At 38.1% G+C, this 23,069-nt stretch overlaps 2 protein-coding genes across 3 annotated transcripts in view; one reads left to right on the top strand and one right to left on the bottom strand.

Annotated features, from left to right (window-relative positions):
- Positions 1–20,514, top strand: part of LOC137997878 (arf-GAP with coiled-coil, ANK repeat and PH domain-containing protein 2-like) — a 39,763-nt gene extending 19,249 nt beyond the window's left edge. Inside the window, exons 15-31 of one of the 2 annotated variants that reach the window (XM_068844197.1) lie at positions 463–566; positions 1,082–1,142; positions 1,245–1,301; positions 3,385–3,455; positions 3,575–3,636; positions 3,990–4,053; positions 5,367–5,436; positions 6,347–6,441; positions 9,092–9,686; positions 10,741–10,801; positions 11,757–11,824; positions 13,157–13,266; positions 14,865–14,925; positions 16,180–16,229; positions 16,360–16,415; positions 17,158–17,305; positions 17,542–20,514. In XM_068844197.1, coding sequence (XP_068700298.1) covers positions 463–566; positions 1,082–1,142; positions 1,245–1,301; positions 3,385–3,455; positions 3,575–3,636; positions 3,990–4,053; positions 5,367–5,436; positions 6,347–6,441; positions 9,092–9,686; positions 10,741–10,801; positions 11,757–11,824; positions 13,157–13,266; positions 14,865–14,925; positions 16,180–16,229; positions 16,360–16,415; positions 17,158–17,273 — 1,701 coding nt within the window. In that variant the 3' untranslated portion in view covers positions 17,274–17,305; positions 17,542–20,514. Of the gene's footprint in view, positions 1–462; positions 567–1,081; positions 1,143–1,244; positions 1,302–3,384; positions 3,456–3,574; positions 3,637–3,989; positions 4,054–5,366; positions 5,437–6,346; positions 6,442–9,091; positions 9,687–10,740; positions 10,802–11,756; positions 11,825–13,156; positions 13,267–14,864; positions 14,926–16,179; positions 16,230–16,359; positions 16,416–17,157 lie in introns of both variants that reach the window. The other variant, XM_068844196.1, reaches the window with a different exon arrangement.
- Positions 20,515–20,656: 142 nt separating this feature from the next.
- The window catches only part of LOC137997879 (MICOS complex subunit Mic10-like), a 6,394-nt gene continuing 3,981 nt past the window's right edge, over positions 20,657–23,069 (bottom strand). Inside the window, exons 3-4 of the mRNA XM_068844198.1 lie at positions 22,659–22,855; positions 20,657–21,370 (exon numbers count right to left, since the gene is read on the bottom strand). Coding sequence (XP_068700299.1) covers positions 21,293–21,370; positions 22,659–22,855 — 275 coding nt within the window. The 3' untranslated portion in view covers positions 20,657–21,292. The remainder of the gene's footprint in view (positions 21,371–22,658; positions 22,856–23,069) is intronic.

Below are 23,069 nucleotides of genomic sequence, written 5' to 3'. Positions count from 1 at the left end.
AAGTCGAAACCGACGTTGAAATCGCGGAGAATCGAACTTGTGACCTCTGGATGTCAGTGAATCGATCTTTGCCTGCTTCTTTTGTGGCAATCTTTAGTTAATCGCAAGTTTTGAACTTGAAAATGGCCATAAGGAATTTTTTAAATTAAATGTTTCATCAAAAGCAAAAAACTAAAACCACCCTAATCAGGGAAAGACACACTGTTCAAATTAAAGTCATGTAGCTGTTGTAAGCTTGAAAAGTATTGGTTGACTTCTTTCAAGCTAACCCAAATATACTTAGTTTCCGTTTTAATCTTGTACATTTTTTGTCCATTCATGCATAGATCTCACTTTCTTTGTTTATTTTTTGTGCTGTACAACTTTTTTTTCATTAGTTATTTTATGAGCACATAAAAACAAATTATCAAAAGTTGTCTCACATATCCCCTTCAATTAACATTATTATTATTTTTTTCCAAGGATGATCAAACTGTACTAGCTGAGGACCTGAGGTTGTGTAAAGTGAGGCCCACGGAGGAACCAATAGAAAGACGATTTGTCTTTGAAGTCGTTTCGCCAACAAAGTAAGGCAAATCATTGGTTGACCTGTGGATCTGATATTTGATCATTGTGTCTAGGGACTCAAAGAAGCCAGTCGGACTACAAGCTTGAATTTTTTATCTCTGAATGTGAGCAGTCGGTTTAGAGAAAACTCTTAAGTGTAGTTATACTGGCACTCCGATCTCAGGGTCAGATTAATAATTAAAGTTAATTTTATTATTCACAAGGCACACAGCCAATCAAAACAATGGTACTGGTATTATTGAAACTATATGGAAAGTGTATCCAGGCCGAACAGGGACAACAAACAGGAGATGGTGTTAACCTTTTTCCACCTTATAGGTTTGACTTTGTTGGATGTGAGATATTTCTCCTTAATGGAGGACTCCTTCTTAAGGGACAAAAAGGATTATCAACAGATCTAGGTTCCCTTTAAAGCATGGGGTCAAAGTTAATTCAGTCCAACGACTGGATAAAGGGTGAATGAAAAGCCTCCTGAGCAATGTTTTTAATTAGTGATGATGCCCTTTTCTGTTAGGTCATGGATTCTTCAAGCTGATAGTGATTCCTTGAAAACAGAATGGATGGAAGCTATGCAGGTTTGTGTGGTCAAACTACTAATTGAAGGTTCTGTATGGTTACGAATTATTAGTTTTTGATGTATGTGACTGATCTCATAATTATTTTGTTGAATTTTCTAGGCCAGTATTAACAAGGCTTTTGACTGCGCAACAACTGGTGAAACAGACAGCAGTGAGGTACATTTGTATCTGTGTACAGTATTAATATTTTGATCATGTTCAAGATTTGATGAACACTGTAATTTGAAAGGCTGAGCAATTTAACTACATGTAACTTGCTCATACAGGCCATCATAGATGAGACCTCCCAAAGGGAAAAGCATTGTTGCCTGCATGATGTCCCACCTTTTGAATTTCCAATTTTGCCCTAACATGAATAAAATGTTTTTTTTTGAGTGTTCACGAAAATGTCACTGTTATGATGAATTTCCCAGTAATTTGCTCTATACATGTATTAGTGAGCTTAGTTTAAAGGGGTGTGCTGTCTTTTTCTAATATTTGACAGTCTTGCCTTTTTATGGCCTTTATCAATTAATTTACAAGTGTGTACAGAATAATAATATGTTTTGTTGATAAAAGGGTTGAGCCTGGTCATTTTACCAACCAAGTCGTTAGAATAATAGTAATAGTAATAATAATAATTTTATCACTTTTAAATAGTATTTAAATGTACTTAGGTAGGAGGCCCTTTAATAGGGATAACCTCTGGGTCCTCCGTTTCAGGATTGATTTTGAATAAAGTATTATTATTATTATTATTATTATTATTATTATTATTATTATTATTATTATTATTATAAAAGGAAGCTTAAGAAAGAAAGACGATGACAGCTGTGACAACATTGTCTAAAAATACCATTTCCCGTTATTGTTAGTAATAATATTATTTTGCGATTACACTGAGTCACTTAAAATGGAAACTGAGTGTCAAAATTCCAGAAATAAAACTGGTGAAAACGGTGTGGATATTTAGAGGAAATTTTGAAAATTTATTGGCAAGTGCTCACGTCCTTCACATGACCTCAAATTTGGTGATTTGACGTTGTTGTCTGAGCAAGGTAAAGTCTAGGTGAAGTCTGCTATGAGCCTAGAAGGCCCACCAGGCCAGCGCTTATCTCCGGTTACTGTAGCATGAAGCGACTAGGAGTATTTCTACTCCCCCCTGGATGGGATGCTAGTCCATCGCAGGGTTTAACCCCCAGCATTTATACATGCTGTTCTCCTGAGATGTTCCCTCAGTCTGTGCTCCACAGTACTTCTGATATCCTGTTGTGTTTCTTGATCATGGGCATCCATGCTTCAGGAATTTTGATTCCATTATCCCTGTTGATCAATCTTATCAAGGTAAAGGCTTGTGTGAATAGCTTCCTTGACCCTGCTGGTGTACCAGAATAGAATAGAATGGAATGGAATGGAATGGAATGGAATGGAATAGAATTTTATTTGCTCAGTTAATTAATAGTTAATGTACAATTTAAAGTTGGAAACAAACAAATAAATAGATAAAATAATCATAATTACAATTTTAATTAATGAAATATTTGAGCCTAGGAGCTAAATAAACTGGTAGGTTTTCGAGTTAGCCGGTAGCCATATTGAATTGATTTTTTTTTTTACTGTACTTTATGGAAATAATGAAGAAATAATACAATGAAAATAGTAGCAAAGATTATTAAGAACAAAGGACCGAAACTGAACACGCAAACGGATTCCATTCGCGCAAAACTTTTTACCTGAATGCTAAATTATTTTCTCACTCTCTAAATCTATAAATATGCCTTTCCGTTATTTCTAATTTATTCATTTGACAATGATGACATGAAGTCGTCGAAACATCATATTATTTTACTATCGTTAATTTTCTTGCTTAAATGTTTATCTAAATCGTTTTTTCTTAAAGATGATTATAATCTTTAAATTATACCAGTGAGGGTTCCGATCAATAAACTTGAAACCTTCTTTCAAAGCAGACAGTGGCCAGTCTGTGAGACAAACAATAATACTCTACAGTCTGTACAATATATCATGAAGCATTATAATTATGTCGCTGTCTTTATTATTTTTAATTAAGTGTTTCTGACATTGCTGTCTACATTACTTTATTTGTAAGGTTTGCGCTGTATTTATTATAAGTTCCTTGTCACTGCGGAAAGTGTAGCCGTGTCAAAGGTCTTTTAGTGTTGTAAGGCTTGTTAACTTTGTAACCTCTTCAAATGCATCATAGAAGTTCATCAAGTAAAAATTTCTTTGTTTATTTCAGACAGACTCACTGGGCTCCGGCATGAAGAGTAAGAGTGTGGAATCCCTTGATAAAATTACTGGACCAAAAAGGTTTGATCAAAATTGAGGTGATCAGTTTTGATAACTAGAAGTATTAAAATGATTGTTTATATTCATAATTAATTAGAGTTATTTCATGTACATGTAAATGGTGACCTTATTTTTTTCAGTGTTTTGGAACAAATCAGATCTGTTCTTGGCAATGACAAATGTGCCGACTGTGGAAACCATGGTGAGAACAAAACAGACATATTTTTTCAAGATGTGGCTTTGGTTTTAATGATGTGTGACTCTATCCACCTGGTAAATCACTATTCCGCTCAAGATAATTTTATAAGGGCCATTAAAACTAGGATAGCCATTAATTGATCCAGGGGGATGGCTTTATCCTTCCTTCAATTGGGCTATATGTTTTAGTCCACCTAAGATACAATAATAATTATAATTGTTTATCATTATTATTACAGGCAAAAGATCCTTGTGGAATTAATGACCATTATCAATTCCACAAGGATACTTTTCTGTTGAAAGAGTTTGAAAAAAAAATTTATCAAAGCTGGCTGTTTCACTGTTTGTGTCTTGTAGATCCAACCTGGGCTAGTACCAACTGGGGTGTGGTGCTTTGCATTGAGTGCTCTGGAATTCATAGGTACATAGTGCAATAAAAAATATATTTAATTTAAGTAATGTTTAAAAACGGGCAGCAGTGTTTAATCTAGTATAAAAACATGAGGTATAGCCGAATGTTTTAATTTAGACCGGATAAAACATTCTGCAAGTTTTTTGAACTGCTTAAAAACATTCCACAAAAAGCGTGTCCTTCTGGACTCAGAACAATGGTTCAAATTGTGAGAGGAGAATTTTAGCATAAGAGAGAAACTAGCTATGCCTTATCAGTGTTCTCTATATAAAGAAGTAATGCTTGAAAAAGGAGCAGCAGTTTTTTTATTATAATGAATACTAACGAGGAGTTTTTTTAATCAGGATATACTGTAATTATTAAGCTCATTAATGTGCACATTGTTTTATTGGTGTTTTGATGGGCTGTTACGTTCATGAATTATTAATTTAATAATAAAGAACTTTATTCAAGTGTATTTAATGGTAGGGCACCGATTAGGGACATCTTACAGAAATTAAATGTAACCCATTGACTCCCAGGGGTTCTGGCCGGTTTAGGCCAGTTTGGACGTCCAAGGGTTAAGCAAATCAACATGTCATATCAAATAATTAAAGGTTGGTTTTTGATGAGAGGGGAAAACCAGTTTGAGTCAGAGTATAGCACCCAGAGAAAAACCTCTCGGAGCGGAGAAGAGAACCAACATAAGTCTGGAAATTGAACCCAGGCCACATTGGTGGGAAGCGAGTGCTCTCACCACTTTGCCATCCCTACTCTGTGTAAGACATAGGTAAGAGTCCCAAACAGGAACGTAAGAGCAGGTCAACTCATTTGGATTGCAGCCACACTCGATCAGACGTCTAGCCTGATTGAGTGACCACATAATTATTAAACAGTTAAAACACAGCCTTAATTTATTGATCAGGGATGCACTACTTTGGACACCGATATTCATAATTATGCACTGTTACAGTAATGCAGGTCATGTACCGTACGTGTGCATGTTTATCCCATCAATTTTCACACCTTACAGAATGTTTTGATAGCACATTATATGGATGCATGTATGACCTCTCTTGACTACAGTACTGTAGTACTATTGAAGAAATCCCCCCCCTCCCCATTGTAAAATTTCAGATTTAGGAACAATGGGGACCCATACCCTATGAATAATAATTATTAAATCAGTGCACCCAGTAAGAGGTCTTGTTGAAATTCTTAAAGGTGAATCCTTCTCGCCGCTTTCTATATCAATGTAAGCTGTGTTAGCTTTTTTTGCTATCATTCTTATTAAGTGATGACTTTGTTCTACATGTATGGTCTTAAAATCTTGGTTGTCTTAGGAGTCTGGGTGTTCATGTGTCCAAGGTACGGTCACTAACTCTTGATGCCTGGGAACCAGAGCAGACTAAGGTACATGTAAACTGTTCAAGTGAGAATAGAATACTTAATACTGTAAGGAAACTCGGGTAGCATCTTTTTCTTCTTACCACATTTTGACGCCATCTGTGATCAATTACAAAACAGATGCACGGACACAGAGGATTCATAAATTATTTTGGTGAATAGAAAGACTTACTGTAGCTTGGTGTTTGCGATATCTAGCACGTTATGGCCTGGAAGACATTTAGAAAAACATTCGTGGCTACATCTGATGCCAAACCATGTGGTCCCGGCTTCTTCCCTAATATCAAGAGCGTGCTTAAAAATACAATATTCCTTTGACATCCATGCAGGTCACCGTTTTCTTGGCATACAGCAGCTAACTTGTAATAAACAACTGCAACATCAGGGTGTTTGGATCCCAGCCTTTTCCCCCGAAAATCAAGAGCGAGCGTAAGATACAACTTTGCTTGATCCAGGTCACCTTTTTTCTCGGCATACAGGAGCTAACTCGTAATAAACAGCTGTGACTTTAGAGTGTTTGGATCTCTGGATCTCAGCTTTTCTTTCTGAATATCAGGAGCGAGCTTAAGATACCACTCTACTTCATCCAGGTCATCTCTTTTGTCTTTAGTGTGCGTAAACAGGCTTCAAGTTTAATGAAGAAGGCAACACTATCATGCAGCTAACGTTTTGAGTCCCACTACTTTTATTTTAACATGCCGTGTGCTTGCATTAACCCTGTTCACTGTTTTTCTGTTGAGGGTCAGATTTTGAGTGATACAGTTAGAGTTTATTGGTGATTACCAAGTAGTTTGCAATACTTTTCTAAGAGAAGGGTGTCATTAAATTATTATTATTTTTTTGATTTTGGAAAGTCATACTGTTTTTGTGCGTGTTATATTTGGCTTTAATTATGACATTAATTTACGTTTTTCAGCTAATGACAGAATTGGGGAATGAGCTGGTGAATGGAATCCTTGAGGCCAATGTTGACTCCTTTCCTATAAAAAAGCTTACTCCAAACAGCAGCAGGTATAATACATGTATACTGGTAATTAATGAAATGGTGAATAATAATAATTATTGCTGTCATGATAATGTTATTTAGGGTGATTCCACGGTTTGGCATTCATGACCCATCGTAACTGTGGATTTAATGTTATTTAATAATAATCGTAATTAAGTAAGGTATGATCGTCTGGGTGAGTGTAGTCCTGAGAAGGACTGACAACCTGAGCGGAAGTCATCTTCAGAGTCAAGTGATTTGTCTAATATCGGTAGATACTATGAAAACTCCAGATGGTTGTAGCTGTCATTGGTCAACTTATTTGTGACGTTGGTCTGCTGTCAGTTGAGCCTAGATGTATTAATTGGCTGTAAACAGATCATTATGTAAACAGTTAATTATGATGTGACCCCTGGGTTCAAACCATTTACGAAATAATAATCAATAATAATCTAGTGTCATTTGCATTCTCACAAGTGTGTGCAGAGATTTTCATTGACAAAAAAAAAAAAAGCAACAACTGAATATGGTACTCTTTCTAATGCCAGTAGGTTTTACAGTGACAAAAAATACTGGTCCAGGATAGTACCAAGAATGATGGAAAATTCAATGAATTAATGATACATCATGAACTTCTATTACTGGGCAATTTCTCAGTGTTAGCAAGAGACATTAATTAAAAAAACACTAGGCCAATTTACTGCAGGGTAGGTGCTGTAAAACTAGCAAAAAAGGAGGAACACTCTCCTCAGCAGCAAGGAGGTTGCCATGGCACCCGAGCCACAGTCCACCTCCCACAGCACCCGTCAACACATCACTGAGACCAGTGTGTGGAATGTATACTTACCCTAAAAACATGGGAGGGAGGGAGGGAGGGAAGAGCAAGCAAGAAAGCAACAAGGTGACTCAAGCGATTAAGCACATGGCAATGCCCCTGCAAACCTCCCTGGAGTCCCCCCAGATATCACAGGAGAAACCACTGCTTTGGCTTGGTTTTAACTTTGCCTAAATGATATTTAGCCTTAAATTTAAAATTTTGTAAACAGATCGGCAAATAACTGCAGAACTCAACTGGTTTAATGACTAGTTCAGCAAACAAACTGAAAAGCACCGTGAAAGACAAATACAAGACTATTTTGAGCACATATAAATGGTGCAATTTGATTGGCTGCTTTATAAACAGCATGATATTGTCGCAACATTAATGACTGCAACTTTATTGTCAAGGACATCATGAATTTTGAAGCAGGTTAAGGAATTAATTTTAAATGACGTAGTTTTTTGGGGTATCATGTCACGCCACTTCTTGCACTGCCAGAACATCGAAAATCTTGCATGTTCCACCATGGAAACGCTTGCTATGCAGGCAAGTGAGTGCTCCAAGCAAGGTTAAAACCCACTCTCTTTAGGGGTGACAAAATGGTAAAATCTGAGACTCAGCAAGACTCAGAGACCCTTGTTTGCAGGTAATTGTGAAGAAGAGCTCCCCAAAAATCCTGTCGGCCGACAGCTTACCGACAGTCTACCGACAGCTAACCAACAGGTTACCGATCGGTTAAGAAAAAAGAAAAATTGTGGTAAAAACGAGCAGTTAACGTGACATTCCGTAATGGTGATGTATGACTCGACAGACTTCACCTACTTACCGATCAACTGTTATCGGTTGTTATCAGATGCGTATAGGATATATCACTTACGTAATTTACAACACACCAGACAATCTAAGAATCGCATTGGAAGATAATTTAATCGAAAACTCTGCTAAAAACTCTGAAAACCATAAGCTACGTATCAATACATAGTCAGTAGAGGAGACAAACTCTTTCATTCAAATCGCCCTACAATGCAACGCGGCCTCTTATGGTATGTCATGTATGTATGAATGATGTTTACAATGTGGGCAAGTAGCGCTAGCCAACGCTAAAACAGTGGACAAAAGCCATATTAGTAGTATAAGTGCTGCTCAGGGTATCGTTATGAACTGCCTTTAGCTCTTTTCGCGTAGTTTAGAAGCAATAGACAAGTAAATGCTTATGATCATTTTAGTTTGTCCCGCCGACAGATTACCGACACGTTACCGACAGATAGCCAACAGGTCACCGACTGTCGGCCAACACTTTGGCCTCAAACATAACACAAACTGTCGGCCGACAGTTGGACAACAGTCGGTCAACTGTCGGCCGACAGTCGGCCGACTGTTGCCCAACTGTCGGCCAACAGTCGGCCGACAGTTGGGCAACAGTCGGCCGACTGTCGGCCGACAGGTTTTTTGGGGAGCTCTTCTTCATAATTACCTGTTTGCAAACCCGAGACCGAGACCAAAACATGCAAGACTTTACACGGAAATAAATGCAGTATAAATGAGACTCTTTGCAAAGGCTGTCAAGATTTTGAGATTGGATGAAAAATTTGCGAGTGCCAAGATTTTGAAGGTACTACTATTTGCCACCCTTATCTTTGGTTTATAATTTTGGGTTTTCACCATTGAATTACTGGAGACTTGCAGGAGCTCTGTAGTTAAGCTAGGTTTGTGGAAGTACACAATCTCATGTCCAGCGCACTGCCTTTGTTAATTGCCTAGTCCAGCTGGCTGGTGCATTTGTGGACAGCAGTGTTTCTTTGTAAATTTACAACCTTTCTTTGGTAATGACATCTGCATTGATGTTTTTGTCACAGAAGTGAAAGAGAAGCTTGGATCAAAGCCAAATACTTGCAGCACAAGTTTGTGTCTTTGGAGATTTTTCTTGCCAATTGTCAGAGACTAGACAAAGGAATTATAACAAATCTTGCGAGAATGAAGGTTTATCACGAGGAAAAGACAGTCGAGCCTCCACAGAGAACTAACTCGAAGAAGAGTAAACTATTTAAACGAAAACATGCTCTGAAAGGAAATAAATCGAAAGTAGACAATAGGAAGAGTGCACCACCAAACATGGCATTATTAGATCTTACAAGTAAAGATTATGAAAGTCTGGAAAAAATGGCAGCTAGTTATCTTGACCAGAGCAACAGTGATAAGGCAACAAGTAGTGATTCACATGATGAAGGACCCCAAGAAGGATCTTTTGAGGGAAATAGGAGACCACGAGCTGCTTCAGTCAGTGGGATCAGGTCGTCATCATTTGATGAGGGTAGAAACACCGGGGATTCTTTTGACGCTACGTTAAGTGATGATAGACCCTTGCCTGAGGTTGGGGAAAACGAAGAGGAGAGATCAAATGAAGACAAAGCTAAAGCTATTGGTGTGCTAAAGAGGATACACCCTAGCCGGGTATGTAACATTCCAATTTTTATCTGAAGTTGAAAATTGACTTAATTTGATGTATGTGAATGCTCAGGCAGAGATTAAATTAATAATAATAATAATAATAATAATAATAATAATAATTGCCAACGAGTCAGGCCTTCTGAAGACAGAAGGCCTGGCGAGGCGGCAGCTTATAGAGCCGCGAGAAGATTTTTAGGCGGACGAAATCTCAGAAGCGCTTCAAATTTAATTGTAATGTAGACCAAAAGCTGTAATGTAGACCAAAGCGATGAAATGTTGACCGTAGCGATAACCAATGAGAGTGCCGCACGAGTACGCCGCGTGATGTTTGCAGCCGCCAGATCACGCAAGCTTGGCTCGTTGGCACTTTAGCGACAGCTATAACTAGTAATAATAATAATAATCTCGTTTATTAACTCATATTGCAGTCAAGGTGACTGAATTACATGAGAAGTCAGCAAATACAATAATATTGGAATTTATATAAGTAACAAAATTATTCAAGCGAGAAGTATTAGCTGAAACCTTGCCATATCTTAACTGCATGTCCTGAATGGAGTGTGTACTCGTGGGAGACTTCTGTTGCAGTTGGTAGTAGATTAGAAAGGAATCAGGAGGTTTTAATGTTCCGAATAAACCTCTTGCATATGTGGTCCTTGTGTGCAGTAAGGGTTGTAACTCCTGTGGTTTGCACTGCCTCATCATAGGGTACACCTGGGAAGATGACTGCTAGCGCCCTTTTCTGGACCGACTCAATCGCGTCCTCTAGGTACAATGGGATAATATTTGTCCATGCTGGTACAGCGTGTTCAAGGATGCTTTGAATAAGGCTAATATAAAATGAAATGGTGGTAGGCAAACAAAGGAATATCTCCTTAGGCATAATTTGAAAGTTTCAAGTCGATCTTTGGCTTTTGTTCATCTTTTGTTTTATTTTTATTTCCTACTTTGTTCAGTGAAGTGATGGCATGCAGAATAATGAGAAAAATTAATTTAATAAGACCTTTTTCATAATTGAATTTGACCGAATGTCCTGTTGTTATTGTTGTTATTACAGTTGTTGTTTAAGGCTGCAGAATGGAAGAGTCTGCCCCTCATGGCAGCATCTCTGGCTGAAGGTAATAAACAGCTGATTCTTGGGGCTCTGTTAGCTTAGGAGGCATTCAAGAATGGAAAGTGGCCTCTTGGAATTTTGCTATTTATATTACATGTATCAGACCGCTAACAGAATATGCATGCCAAGTTTATCACAACGCCTTGCCTGATTATCTAAGGGAAGATCTCAAACAGTTATTACAACGTCACGCTCTACATTTTTTTATGCAGATATATCAGTAATTGTGAAGAAGAGCTCCCTAAAAAACCGGTGGACTGACAGTTGGCCGACAGGTTTTTTGGGGAGCTCTTCTTCACAATTAACGATATATCTTATGCGCAGGCACTAGAGAAATTATGTTTAGTGAGGCTATGTGAGCATTGTGAGGCCTTAACTGCACGCCTCTCTGATGATATTTTTAACGATCTGAAAAACAAACTTCATGCTCTTCTTCCCCCCACACGACTGCCCGTTAAGATCCAATCAGACGTTAATTCGCCGTTAGTGCAACACGATACGGTGCCAGTGAAGTTTTATTAATGTGCGATTATAGCTTGCTGGATTAGTATTTTATCTTTATACATTTATTATTACTGCTGTAGATGGACCTATCTCGCCTGCTCGGGATTTCTCGCATGGTACCACAAGATCAAAGATCTCTTTTTGTTGTTGGTGTTTTTCCCAAATAATAAATCCTTTATTGACCAAGCTTGTTCGGGCAAGATGGCTGGATATTGGCCTCTTTCTTTTTTGGCATGTTTATGGACCTTGACGCATAAACACGCAAAAAAAGAACTTGGCCAATATCCAGCCATCTTGAACAAACAAGCTTGGTCAATAACCCATATGTATTGCTAGTATGTAAATGCAGGCTAAGCGCTGTTTTATGCCTTTTTCAGGCATGTTAAAACAACAAACACTCAAGTTACAGTAATTAAATTAGGATGTATTTTAAATTAATTTCCTTGAATTGTCAGGTGCTTCAGTGAATTGGGTGAATGAAGATGACGATTGTAAGACAGCACTGCATCAGTCCATCCTTGGGGTATGTAAACTTGGCTCGTGTTCTATTAGGATCAGCTGTTTTAGGTTAGTTGGGTTATTTCGTATTCTGTTTGGTTGTGGTAGGCACGGTTGCCTCAGGGTTAGTGTGCTTGACTCTGGAGCGAATGGTCCGGGTTTGGGTCCTGGCCGGGAACATTGTGTTGTGTTCTTGGGCAAGACACTTTACTCCCACGGTGCCTCTCTCCACCCAGGTGTATAAATGGGTACCAGCAAAATGCTGGGGGTAACCCTGCGATGGACTGGCATCCCATCCAAGGGGGAGTAGAAATACTCCTAGTCGCTTCATGCCATGGAAACCAGGATAAGCTCCGGCCTGATGGGCCACTTGACTCGTATGCAGACTTTACCTTTATCTACCTTGGTTGATCAACTTTTTCAACCAGCATCATACTGGATTGGAACAGTTGAAATAGCATGGGCAGTGACTGCCCACTGTTTATGTGAGCTTTTTAAAGTTGGTTGCAGGCTCCAGCCATGTTGTTTTCAACTTGTCAACGCGGAGAAATTCCCAGGAGTTAACGCATTTCAACTGAAAAAAGGTTGGAAAGGTGTTCAGTTGGGAAACCCTAACTGCTTCAACCTATACTGGTTGCGGTTTAAATGGTTGATCCTAATAGAATGTGACCTTTTTTTCATGTGATAACGATAATGATAAAAATATGGCATTGCTAAAAGATTCACTTGAGGCTTTCTCAACACTCTACTGTATGGTTCTCTTTAACGAGATTGCTAATGGATCACACTGTAATTCACAAGTTTGAAATGACCGATAGGATTTACAGGTGCCTCCAGAATTGATCAACCGTTACAGATAACACTGGGAATTAAACTTAGGCTCTCATTATGGAGTGTGAGTGACCTTGAATGATACATGTAGCAAGACAGTGGCAATTGCCACAAAACAATAATACATTCTTGGAAATTTGATTACATCTCTTTAATATTCTCTTCAAAACAACAAAGTGAAAATGAATGAATGTACCTGGTAAGATGTTTTTTAAAATGACCTGAGTGTACAACAGTGAATTGCTCTTTCTCTATCTTTACATCAGGACTGTTTGATGTACTTCTCCCATTATTATAATTCAAGATAATATGCATGATGGAAGAATTGCAAAAAGAGTTATACTTGAATGCAGAAAAAACTTTTTGAAATGACATCATGGTTCATGTTGCTGATTGTCTAGACAAACAATGTATTATAGATAATATTACAAATCTTCTTGATGGTAGCCAGAAATACTGATTATGTGGGTGTATGGGGGCTGGGGGAGGAGCTGTTTCTAAAGTACCATTTTTCTTTGTTGTGCAGGGCTCATTGTCAGCTTGTGAGTTCCTTTTACAAAATGGAGCCAAGATAAACCAAAAAGACAAGCGCGGAAGAGGAGCTCTACATCATGCAGCTCTCTTAGGACAAACAGGGTATGATCGTCGTTCCTTCCCCTTTAAAGTGGTACTATGACCAACAAAACATTTCCTTTTTTTCTTCAGATTTTGAAAGTGTGTTCTCCTAACACCTAACTGGCAAAATTGTGAGCTTTGAGTTTTATCCAAAGGCTAGCTGTTTATTTTGGGTGTAAGTTTTGGATTTCATGGCCTGCCATTAGTCACGTTCAAAACTGACCGATTAAACATCAGATGGTTGGATCTAGAGAAAATGACGTCATTTGCTCACTAGCTTAAAATTGCAGTGTGTAAATGCAATTTATTATATATGAACACGGGATTGAAAGTCTGAAAGCCGGAAATTCCCGTGCTGCATATTAATTCAGCCGCGTACACATGCATTGCATTCTTAAACTAGTGAGTCTTTGACGTCATTTTCTCCTCGACCCAGCTCTCTCAAGGTTTTAAAGTTGGTAATGGCGGACAAATAAATAAGAAAATCCCAGTTAAAATAAACATGTGTTTTTTAAAATCAGAACTTACAACTTGTTTAGTTAACATAGTTTTGAAATCCAAAGGGAAAAAAAATTGTTTTTTTGGTCGAAGTAACACTTTAAACAACTCTCATCAACTGCTGTAAGTTTGACTGTTGTATTGCAAGGTATGGGCTGAATTTTTCCCAGTCCAACTAAGGTTGCATTTGAGCCACTAGTGTGTGTACAACCTTGGCTTTCCCAACACGAGAAGTTGATTACTGCGGCTTTGGACTGAGGGAGGAGAATAATTAAATTGATTACAGCATATTGGAAGTAGAGTTGGGTATTTATAACTGTAGCAGCCTTATTGGTTTAAGAGGACACCACAGGACCATAAATTCAACTGAAAAAGAAAACCCCAAACAAACAAATAACTGTAGATTTTAGATGTCTGGATTAATTATTAAGAAACAGGAACACACCTGCTTGTTTATTGGTCGTAATTTGCAAAGTACAACCCCCTGAATTCTAAAGGCAATCATGCCTTGCGCTGAGAGATGTAAAATCTTGTGACTGAATACGTGTACAGTACCTCTGCTTTCATTTTGCCAGATTTTGGCTAAGTTATGCTCAATAAATATTTGTTAAAAACTATACTCCAGCACTGTGAAAATCAGCCTTTTGTCAATTGAAAGTAATGCCTTTTTTAAAAACCATTGTGGTTTCCCACTTGGCGGCTTCCTTTTGCTGTCCCAGTGCGTCTTGACTCGGCCAAAAATTTCTTTGAGCCATTTTTTTCAGACATGAGCTTCCGTACAGTCATGTAGCTGTTTTTTTTTTCCATTCCTGTGACTTCCTCATGCTGAATCCACAGATCCCTGGTGTTCTTTCTTCTTTCATAAATAAAGTAAATCTTCTTTTGCTGTGCTGAATTTGCCAGTCTTCATACTTGCCGACACATTTCAGGTGTTGGTACTTACAGAATCTTTGGGTTGGTTTGTTTAGGGTGATTTTGTACACTTTTTTTGGTGAGGAATTTTGAATTTGCAGTCATATTTCTCACTGTTTTCATCAAACTTGGGATATCTTTCAGATTTTTTCTTTTAATTTTGTGTGACAAAGAGACTTTGGAGTTGCTTCTTTATTATTGATTTTCAGTCCAACGCTGTTGTTTTTGAAACGAGGTGGCAATCAACATGATGCTGATGAGAATGGAGAGGTACGTGAGACATTGTCCAAGCCTGGACACAGCAGCTTTGTTCTCTCTTAAGGGTTAAAAAAAACACCAAGGCTTGATCAGCAACTCGGAATTGCTTGAGCGTGGGAGAATGTGCACGTGCAAATCCTGAAAATTGGTGCAAGATTTCAAAACTGATTGTTAAACTCCCAGTGGCCACTTTGAGTCTAAGAGTGTTTTCGCTCATGTGATTGGTAACCTTGTTTTGCCACAAAAACAAAAGAAAACATTTGCATGATAGAACGAGTTTCAGTCAAGTGTTGTAAAACCAAAACCAAAGTAATTACTTTGGCCAATCAAAAGGGATGGAGACAATTCAGTAAACCAATCAAAACTGGAAGTAATTACAAGTAGCCAACACAAAGTGCGGGAAAATGTGCACGCCCCAGCCACGATTGGTTTTGGTTTCACTTCTGATTGGTTGAAAAAGTGGCGCGAGAACTTTGAACCAATCACTGAGAGAAGTAATGCAAGACCAAAGCAATTCACTAATTACTTTCGACACTCAATTGAAACCGCTCTAATAGAGCTAAATTCCCAGAGGATTAGTTGGGTTAACACCACCATGGCTGCCGTGACGTCAAATAAAAACACTCTTACATGTAGCTATAGATTTTACTCTAATGCCAGACAATTTTACTCTGTTTAATGCCAGACAGTTCTACTTATCAATTGCGGGATCCCTTGGGCCTTAAAGGGTTAATGTTATGAAGGAAGAAATTGCGATTCAGTGATAAAGTTATGAAATTTTTGACATCATAATAATCTTTTATTGTTTAAAACCTCTCTCTCTTACACCAAGCCACAAAAATAATGTTGTTACTTAGTGCCTGAATAATTCTCAAGTTTTTGGTATCAAAAGTCTCCTCTAATATTACTATTATTATTATTATTATTATTATTATTATTACTAGTTGTTCTCAACGAGAAGGGAAATGCTCGAGTAGGAGGAGACCTGATCGATGCAGGCAGCCCCAAAGAGGGAAATTTTGTAAGACCAAACGCCTTGTAGTAGTTGAAGACTGTAACTGTAACTCGACGGACCGAAGAAATGCCGAGTGTACCTTAGAACCCAATCCGCAAGGCATAGCATTTATAATTGGGCGAACTCAGGCATGCAATCTCGATATTCATTGCACGATAGCACCAAGATGCATTGCAAGATTAGTGTTGCTTCACTCGCTCCGCTCGCTTGAGCAATTATTATCATTATCATTATCATTTTTTTTATGACAGGATCCTCTAACCATTGCTGTTAAACAGATGCATGCAGATATAGTAACACTGTAAGTACTGGACCATCATTTCAACTTTTGCAGTTCACATTTACGCTCCATAATTGCGATAAATGGGCAAAACGACCTGATACATGTAGATGACGTGTTGGTCCTTTCTGACCTCACTCTCTTATTCTAGGTTACGACTCGCCCGACTTAATGAAGAGATGAGAGAAAGTGATGAGATAAGTCAAGGTAAACTCTTTGTTTGCTCTGAAATATGTAAACCACTCACATATTCACTGCTAGCAGAGGTCTGTTATTTTTGAGTTGGCTGGGCTGATGAGTGCAGGAAAAGAGACCTCTGCTATGAGTTGAAACTCACTTTGATCCAACTTCCATTCACAGCCTTGGAGTGCACTCTTCAAACCGCACAACCCATGATATGTTTGCTGACAGTGACTTGAGCCCAGTGTGTAGACCTCAGGCATCCCTTATAATAGTGATTCCACTGTTGTTGAGTGAGCTTGCACAACCTGTGAAGGATCACGTGAGGATTTGGTCGCTTAGTAACCACCGCTCCTGCTCAACACACAACACATTGATCACCGAAAAGCCCCTCAGGGGAGTGTTCAATAAAGTCTTATCTTATCTTAACACAGTGAGTTTCGGCCCATCTGCACTCGTCAGCCCAGCAAATGCAAAGAAAAAGAGGCCTCTGTTTGCAGGAAAACCTACACAATGGTAGTCAAATAAAATTGAATCATCACTAACCATCAGTTTCATGGAAAATACTTACTGGTCTTTTTTGGTTATTATAATATTATTGTTGGTACATGACTTGCATTATCATTAGCCACCATTGGCAAAAGCAATTAAAATTAATAAATCAGGATAAAAGGAAACCAACTGAACCTTTTTCTCCTCATATTGGCTGTAATTATTCTACGTTAGGTTACACAAATTAACGGCCAGTTTTGTTTCATTTAAATTTAAGGTGACAACACATTTTTTGATGTCTTCAGAGACTTTTCCAACATGGCTTCCAAAGAACCAGATAGGCTACGAAGGAAGTTTGATTCAAAGGATCCAGACAGACAGACACCAGTGTGATACAGTGTATCTCCTAAAATACTTGTCACTTAGCAACAGATTACATGTAAATGATATATTGCAACATTTAAGATGACGACTTCGTGCCAACGAGAGAAAGGGGATGGCGCTGATCTTTATTTTGTCTGAGTGCCATTTTTGCCAATCAACCTCATTCTCTCTTTTTCTTTGTGCATATTAATGCACTTGTCCAACCGCTGCCTCACCCAACTCTCTCCGAAGAAAGTACACGATCTATCCCTGAACGTAGTGAACATAGCAAGACTTATTGTGAGATGTCAAACCTCAACTAGTTTGGCTCTTCAAGTACCTATCAAGTAAAAAAATATCCCTTGCTTACATGTACTTTAAAGACCTTTCAAAATGATGATGAATGGTGTTTTCTATGTTGGACTACCTTCTGTCGCTCCGGAGAATTTCAAGTTTTTGTCTAAAAATTGATGTCATAAACTGCACACAAGAGTGCAATAAATCACAAAATAATTGAGAATATCTTCGAAAATATTGGATGGGTGTTGTTCAAACTTGGCGATAATCTACATCAAGCAAGGCACAAAATTATACCCTATGTGTTGTTGCCAAGGCAACCATTTTTGCTGCTGGGTCTATTTAACCCATTGACTCCCAGGGGTTCCCCATTGACGAGTAAAATCATCTGGCGTTGGACAAAGTAAAATACCAAGTTTGGCCGGTTTCAGCCGGTTTTGATGTTAAAGGGTTAATGCAGGATTGATTTTGTTGTTTATTGTCACAGTATAAAGACATGTTCCTTAGAGCTTGGTAAGCTTATACAGAGATGTAAAGCATTATGGGAAGCACATGCGTTTTAAGTCTGACCATCAGCCTGTACTTATCTGTTAAAAATCTGGGATACTTGATTCATTGCAGAGAGGGATTACAAGCGAGGGTTGCCATGGCAACATTTTAATGGGTGTCACTCTGTGCCTTATCTAATGTACATTACATGTAATTACTGGTGCCAAGTTTGAACACCACCAAACCAATATTTTTGGAGATATTCTGAATTTTGTGATTTATTGCACTCATGTGGCATGTATACCGGTAGTTTATGAAGTCATCAATTTTGAACGAAAACTTGCATATCTCTGGAACGAGAGGATATTCCAAATTAGTAAAATCCAACTAGTGGTCTATTATCAATGCTCCGTTCTGATTGGTTGAGCTACTAGTAGGCTATTTGTTATAGCCCACTAGTAGCAAAAAGCGCCGGCTCCGAAAACCAAAACAACAATTAAAGTCTAGCTTTCACTAGCGAAAGATGTTTTGTCTCGATATTTTTTTGACCAACTAGTTGGATTTTACTAAAACAATTATTCCTCTCACCCTCATGGCCTCTGAGTCAATAGCCCATGTTTCGGCCTCATGGGCTATTGACTCAGAGCCCATTCGTGCTCGAGGAATAATTGTTAAATAGAAAACACCATTCTTCATCATTTTGAAAAGTCTTTAAAATGAGCAAAATATATTTTTTACTTGATAGGCACTTTAACTGTACAATGTAAATAAATCAACAAGCCAGTCAGGATAAAAATTTTATCCATTTAATATGTCCAACAGTATTCCATTGCAGTTGTGGGCAGGACTGAAGAATGGAATTGATACATTATAAAAAATACATTATCATTCAAATTATTTACATACAGTAGTTATTCATTAAAAACAGTGATTCTTACTTGGATTGAGTAATAATTATGTCACCATTTAAGTGACAGGGTAACACTTTTTTTCTTTGCATACTCGGCACTAGAAAAGAAGTTGGGTCAAATAAGAAATGAATTTTTAGGAATGAAATTTGAAAATTTAGGTATCATTCATTTGTGCCACAGCATAACATAGTTTTTCGTGTAGGTCTTGCATTAACTGTATGCTTCACTGATAGCATAATTTTGATACACTAGGTCCTTTTTTCTCCTTTGCTTTCAAAATGTGCCTACCATAATTTGAGAAAAGTTTGGTCCTTTAGTAAAAGTAATCAGTAGGAATAAAATTATTGCTAGTTAACAGGGCCATTGTGAAATTACCTTGTCTCTTTCAAAGCCGCCTGTTGGGATGTCATGCAACACTCCACTAGAGTTGCTTTGCATGACATCCCAAAAGATGCTGCTCAGGAAACTTGTGTGACATGGAATCAATGAAATTTTTGTATCACCCAGGAATTGCAGCACATTAAAGTAAGACAAATGGGAGAAAGAACTGAAATAATATCCATCCAGTTTATAAATGCTGTAGGTAGTATTTCTTTTGTATATGTGTAATTAAATGGCCAAAATTTACCTTCCCACATTGTATCTACAGTTGTTTCCTTTTTAGTAAAGCCTTTTTTGGGGAACAATCATTGAAACTGAATTTAACTGTTTCTTTGCTCAAAATACTAATGCACCTATAAAACCGTACAACAGAAATTTACTAATAATAAATTTGTGGTTATGTTTGGCTGTAAGCAGTGATCTCAATAAGTGCCGGCGGACAGCTGACAAAAAGCGTCTGCTATGTACTTTTTTCCCTGAATGGACAAATTAAAGACAGATTCTTTCAAATCTATGATTAAACCTAATTTTCACTTCGACAACATGAAGTTGTCTGAAAAGGAACATTATTTTTGCTTTAGAAATGTGGTGTTTCGCAGCGTCCTTTGAAAAATTATATGTCCCCGGACATCTCTAGAGAAAGGGGCTATTTGGCCCCTTGGTGCTACAGTTGATTGCTCTAACTCGAACCCGGCGCCAAATTCAAGTTTTATTGAAACCCTGGGCTGTAAGTCTTTTGTCCCTTGGTAGGGAAACTCTGAGACTGCCAGCAGTCCCTTCTGAGTCAGTCAAGCCGATAGAGCATGGGGATTCTCCCTTGGCTCACTTGCGTGACTAAGGCAGGCAGTTTGACTGACTCAGAAGGGACTGCTTGCAGTCTAGGCCACTAGAGGCAACTTGGCACCAGCACAAGCACAAGCATTTTAGTATTCATAAAAACTCAGTTGTGTTTTGATGATTAGTGTCACTTGTCAAAACACAAATTATGCTTCTGTGTACGCAGCTTGTGTTTCTAATTAAAACAGAACACTGATGCTGCTTTTGTAACATTAAAAGAAATGGTGAGTTGCTTCCCATAAAAAGGTGCAATAAAAATGCTTTTTATACTACGGGTAATCTGTCCACAATCAAAATAAAGGGTCTTTCTGTCTTTATTGTCAAACAAAGAGTTTTTACTTCCAGTAGCCTGTTGAAATATGATCAAACATGCTGGTGCAGTACAAAAGGTGTGGTACTGTACCTAATCATGTTGATCATTCATCAGTTAGAGAGATCTGTGATACAATGTGCAATGAAACTGTTCCCAATCTGTCCACAATAAAAAATAAGATGCCATTTGCCTTTCTCTCTTTTTATTATCAAAGAAAACCAGAAAATGTACAATACCTGAGAACGCAGCAATACGTTACTTATAACTTTCAATGGAACAATGACAAGCACAGGTAGACTTTGAGCAGTCTCTCTTCTCTATTTTCGTAACATGCGAGATGTGTAGCCGCAAGCTGCTCAATGATTTGCACAAATCCCAGTTAGGTTACCCAAGGAAAAAACGTACACCTGCTAGCAGTGTACATTCAGAGCAGTACACTGTTTTAGTCCAAACAAAAATTAATAATTAACTTGCTGATTCCTAAGAGTAGTGCAGTGGGGAGATCACTCGCCTTCCTCCAATGTGGCCCGAGATTCATTCCTGGATTCAATGCCATATGTGGGTTGAGTTTGTTGGTTCTCTACTCTGCTCTGAGAGGTTTTTTTTCCCTGGGTACTCTGGCCGGTGGGAAGTGAAACAAAGAAATGGATCCTTCAACTGGGTTGATATGGTAAATTGACCACAAAGAAATTTGAAAGGTTATGTTTCGAGCACTAGCCCTTTTGTCAGCTCTCCATGTCATCCCACTTTTTGGTCACTCAAACTCCTTCCATCTGTGTCAAGTCATTTTTTAGACGGATTTTACTATCATGGCATTAGTTTTAACTGTCACTTGGCTTTTCCTCTTCAACTTGACTTTGAGTGGAGTTTGTTGCCAGCAAGTCCTCTTTCTTTGAACGCTACAAAAAAATATTAAAATTCCACAGATCAGCACATCTAACAGTGGATTTACATTACGTGCTACAATAATAATTATCATCACAGTGAAATTTTCAGGAGTTGCTTTCATTTGGGTGGCATTGCAAATTCTGTATGTTAACATTAGGAATTCATAACATTATGGACCTTGTTGTTTTTAAATAAATAATTAAATATGTGTTGAAAGTGAGAAGCCAGTAAAAAAATGGGACATGAAACTAGTCTGAAGTTTTGAGGTTCCTTTATCCCAAGTTTCAATTTGATTGGCCAATGCTACAGGACCAAATAATAATTATTTTCAAAAGGTCAAGACTTTTGTAGTTTAAAAATACAGAGGCCACTGAATTTTGTGTTCTTCTCTTCAAGGATTGTACTGCAAGCTACTGCCTGCATGTTTTTCCAGTTACATGTATATATTTGCACATGCAACATGGAATGACTGGAAAATACAAGAAGTAACTTATGGTACATATACAGCCTGAGAAAATGAGGAGTGCAAGATTGAGTACAATAATTATTCTTTTGGCAATCAATTGTGCAGGAAAGCACACCATGAAGCCTTGAGTGAAATGTAAGGTAAAATGTGGCCTGCTAAATTGACCGATCTTGGAGTGTGCACTTTCTGAGAGATCATATTGCTAGAAATAAAAATGTTCAATAGAAGAAGTCTTGTACAGTATGACAATTCTATCTTCCGGTGGTCACTTCTATCAAATGATGCTATCTACAAATGTACAATGGCATTACTTGACCAGGAAACATTGAAACAAAAGACCAAGACACCAAATATGACTGCACCATACTGTACATTGGATACTAACCGACAAAGGTTGGATTTGAGATTAGTAATCGTTTTAGGCTGGCCTAAAACAATGTTTAATCTCAAATCCAACCTTTGTATTTTGGTACTTCATTTTGCTCTTTCGATGCTTCATTGCTTTATAGTAATGTCCAATGCTCAAGGTTCCTTCATGTTCCACTGAGCACACGAACCATTTCACACCAATGGACTGTACAAGTCATGTAGAAGTTATTCCAGGATTGCTGTAGAACTCAACTCCAGGAACAAAACAGTAAGAGCTACTGTGCAACCCTAAGGGGACTTTCTCACGTCCCTTGCTGGTCGCAACAGCCTCACTTTTTTGACTGCTTCAAAGCCGTGCAAGCGTATATTAATTTTTTCTGGGACACAAACAAACAAAGAAGTGGATATGCCTGTTTCCTATAACTGCGAGGATGAGACGTTGCAGTCTTACAATGTACTGGTACCTTGTCATCTTGGTGACAAGACGAATGTTCTGATTTGTCGTCTTTCCCATAACGTGCCCACAGTGGTCTGCCACCACCCCACGGAGGTCTACCGAAGGGTGGTCTGTGAGGTCCATGCCAGAGAAACTGGTGTCGACAGTTTGAATATCCAGCACCAAGACCTATACCAATCCCTAAGGTGATAGGCCAGGCAGATCCTAAATAAAGTTTAAAAAAAAACATTGAAATCAAATTATGTCCCATGTAATTAAAGATTAGCTTCCTTTTTCAAAACATGCTGAAATGCAAATTGAAACACAAGCTGCATTTCCTCAGTGAGGGTCATCATGCTTTCCTCATTCCAGTGTTAAAACAAACAGTTCTACATTTAAGCGTTAAAGGTGCAGTCACTATCTTGCCAGAATTGAACAC

This window comes from Montipora foliosa, chromosome 3, assembly GCF_036669935.1.
Source record: "Montipora foliosa isolate CH-2021 chromosome 3, ASM3666993v2, whole genome shotgun sequence".
Classification (NCBI taxonomy): domain Eukaryota; kingdom Metazoa; phylum Cnidaria; class Anthozoa; order Scleractinia; family Acroporidae; genus Montipora; species Montipora foliosa.
The sequence above is the reverse complement of the archived record's forward strand: the minus strand, read 5'-3'. Positions and strand labels throughout refer to the sequence as shown.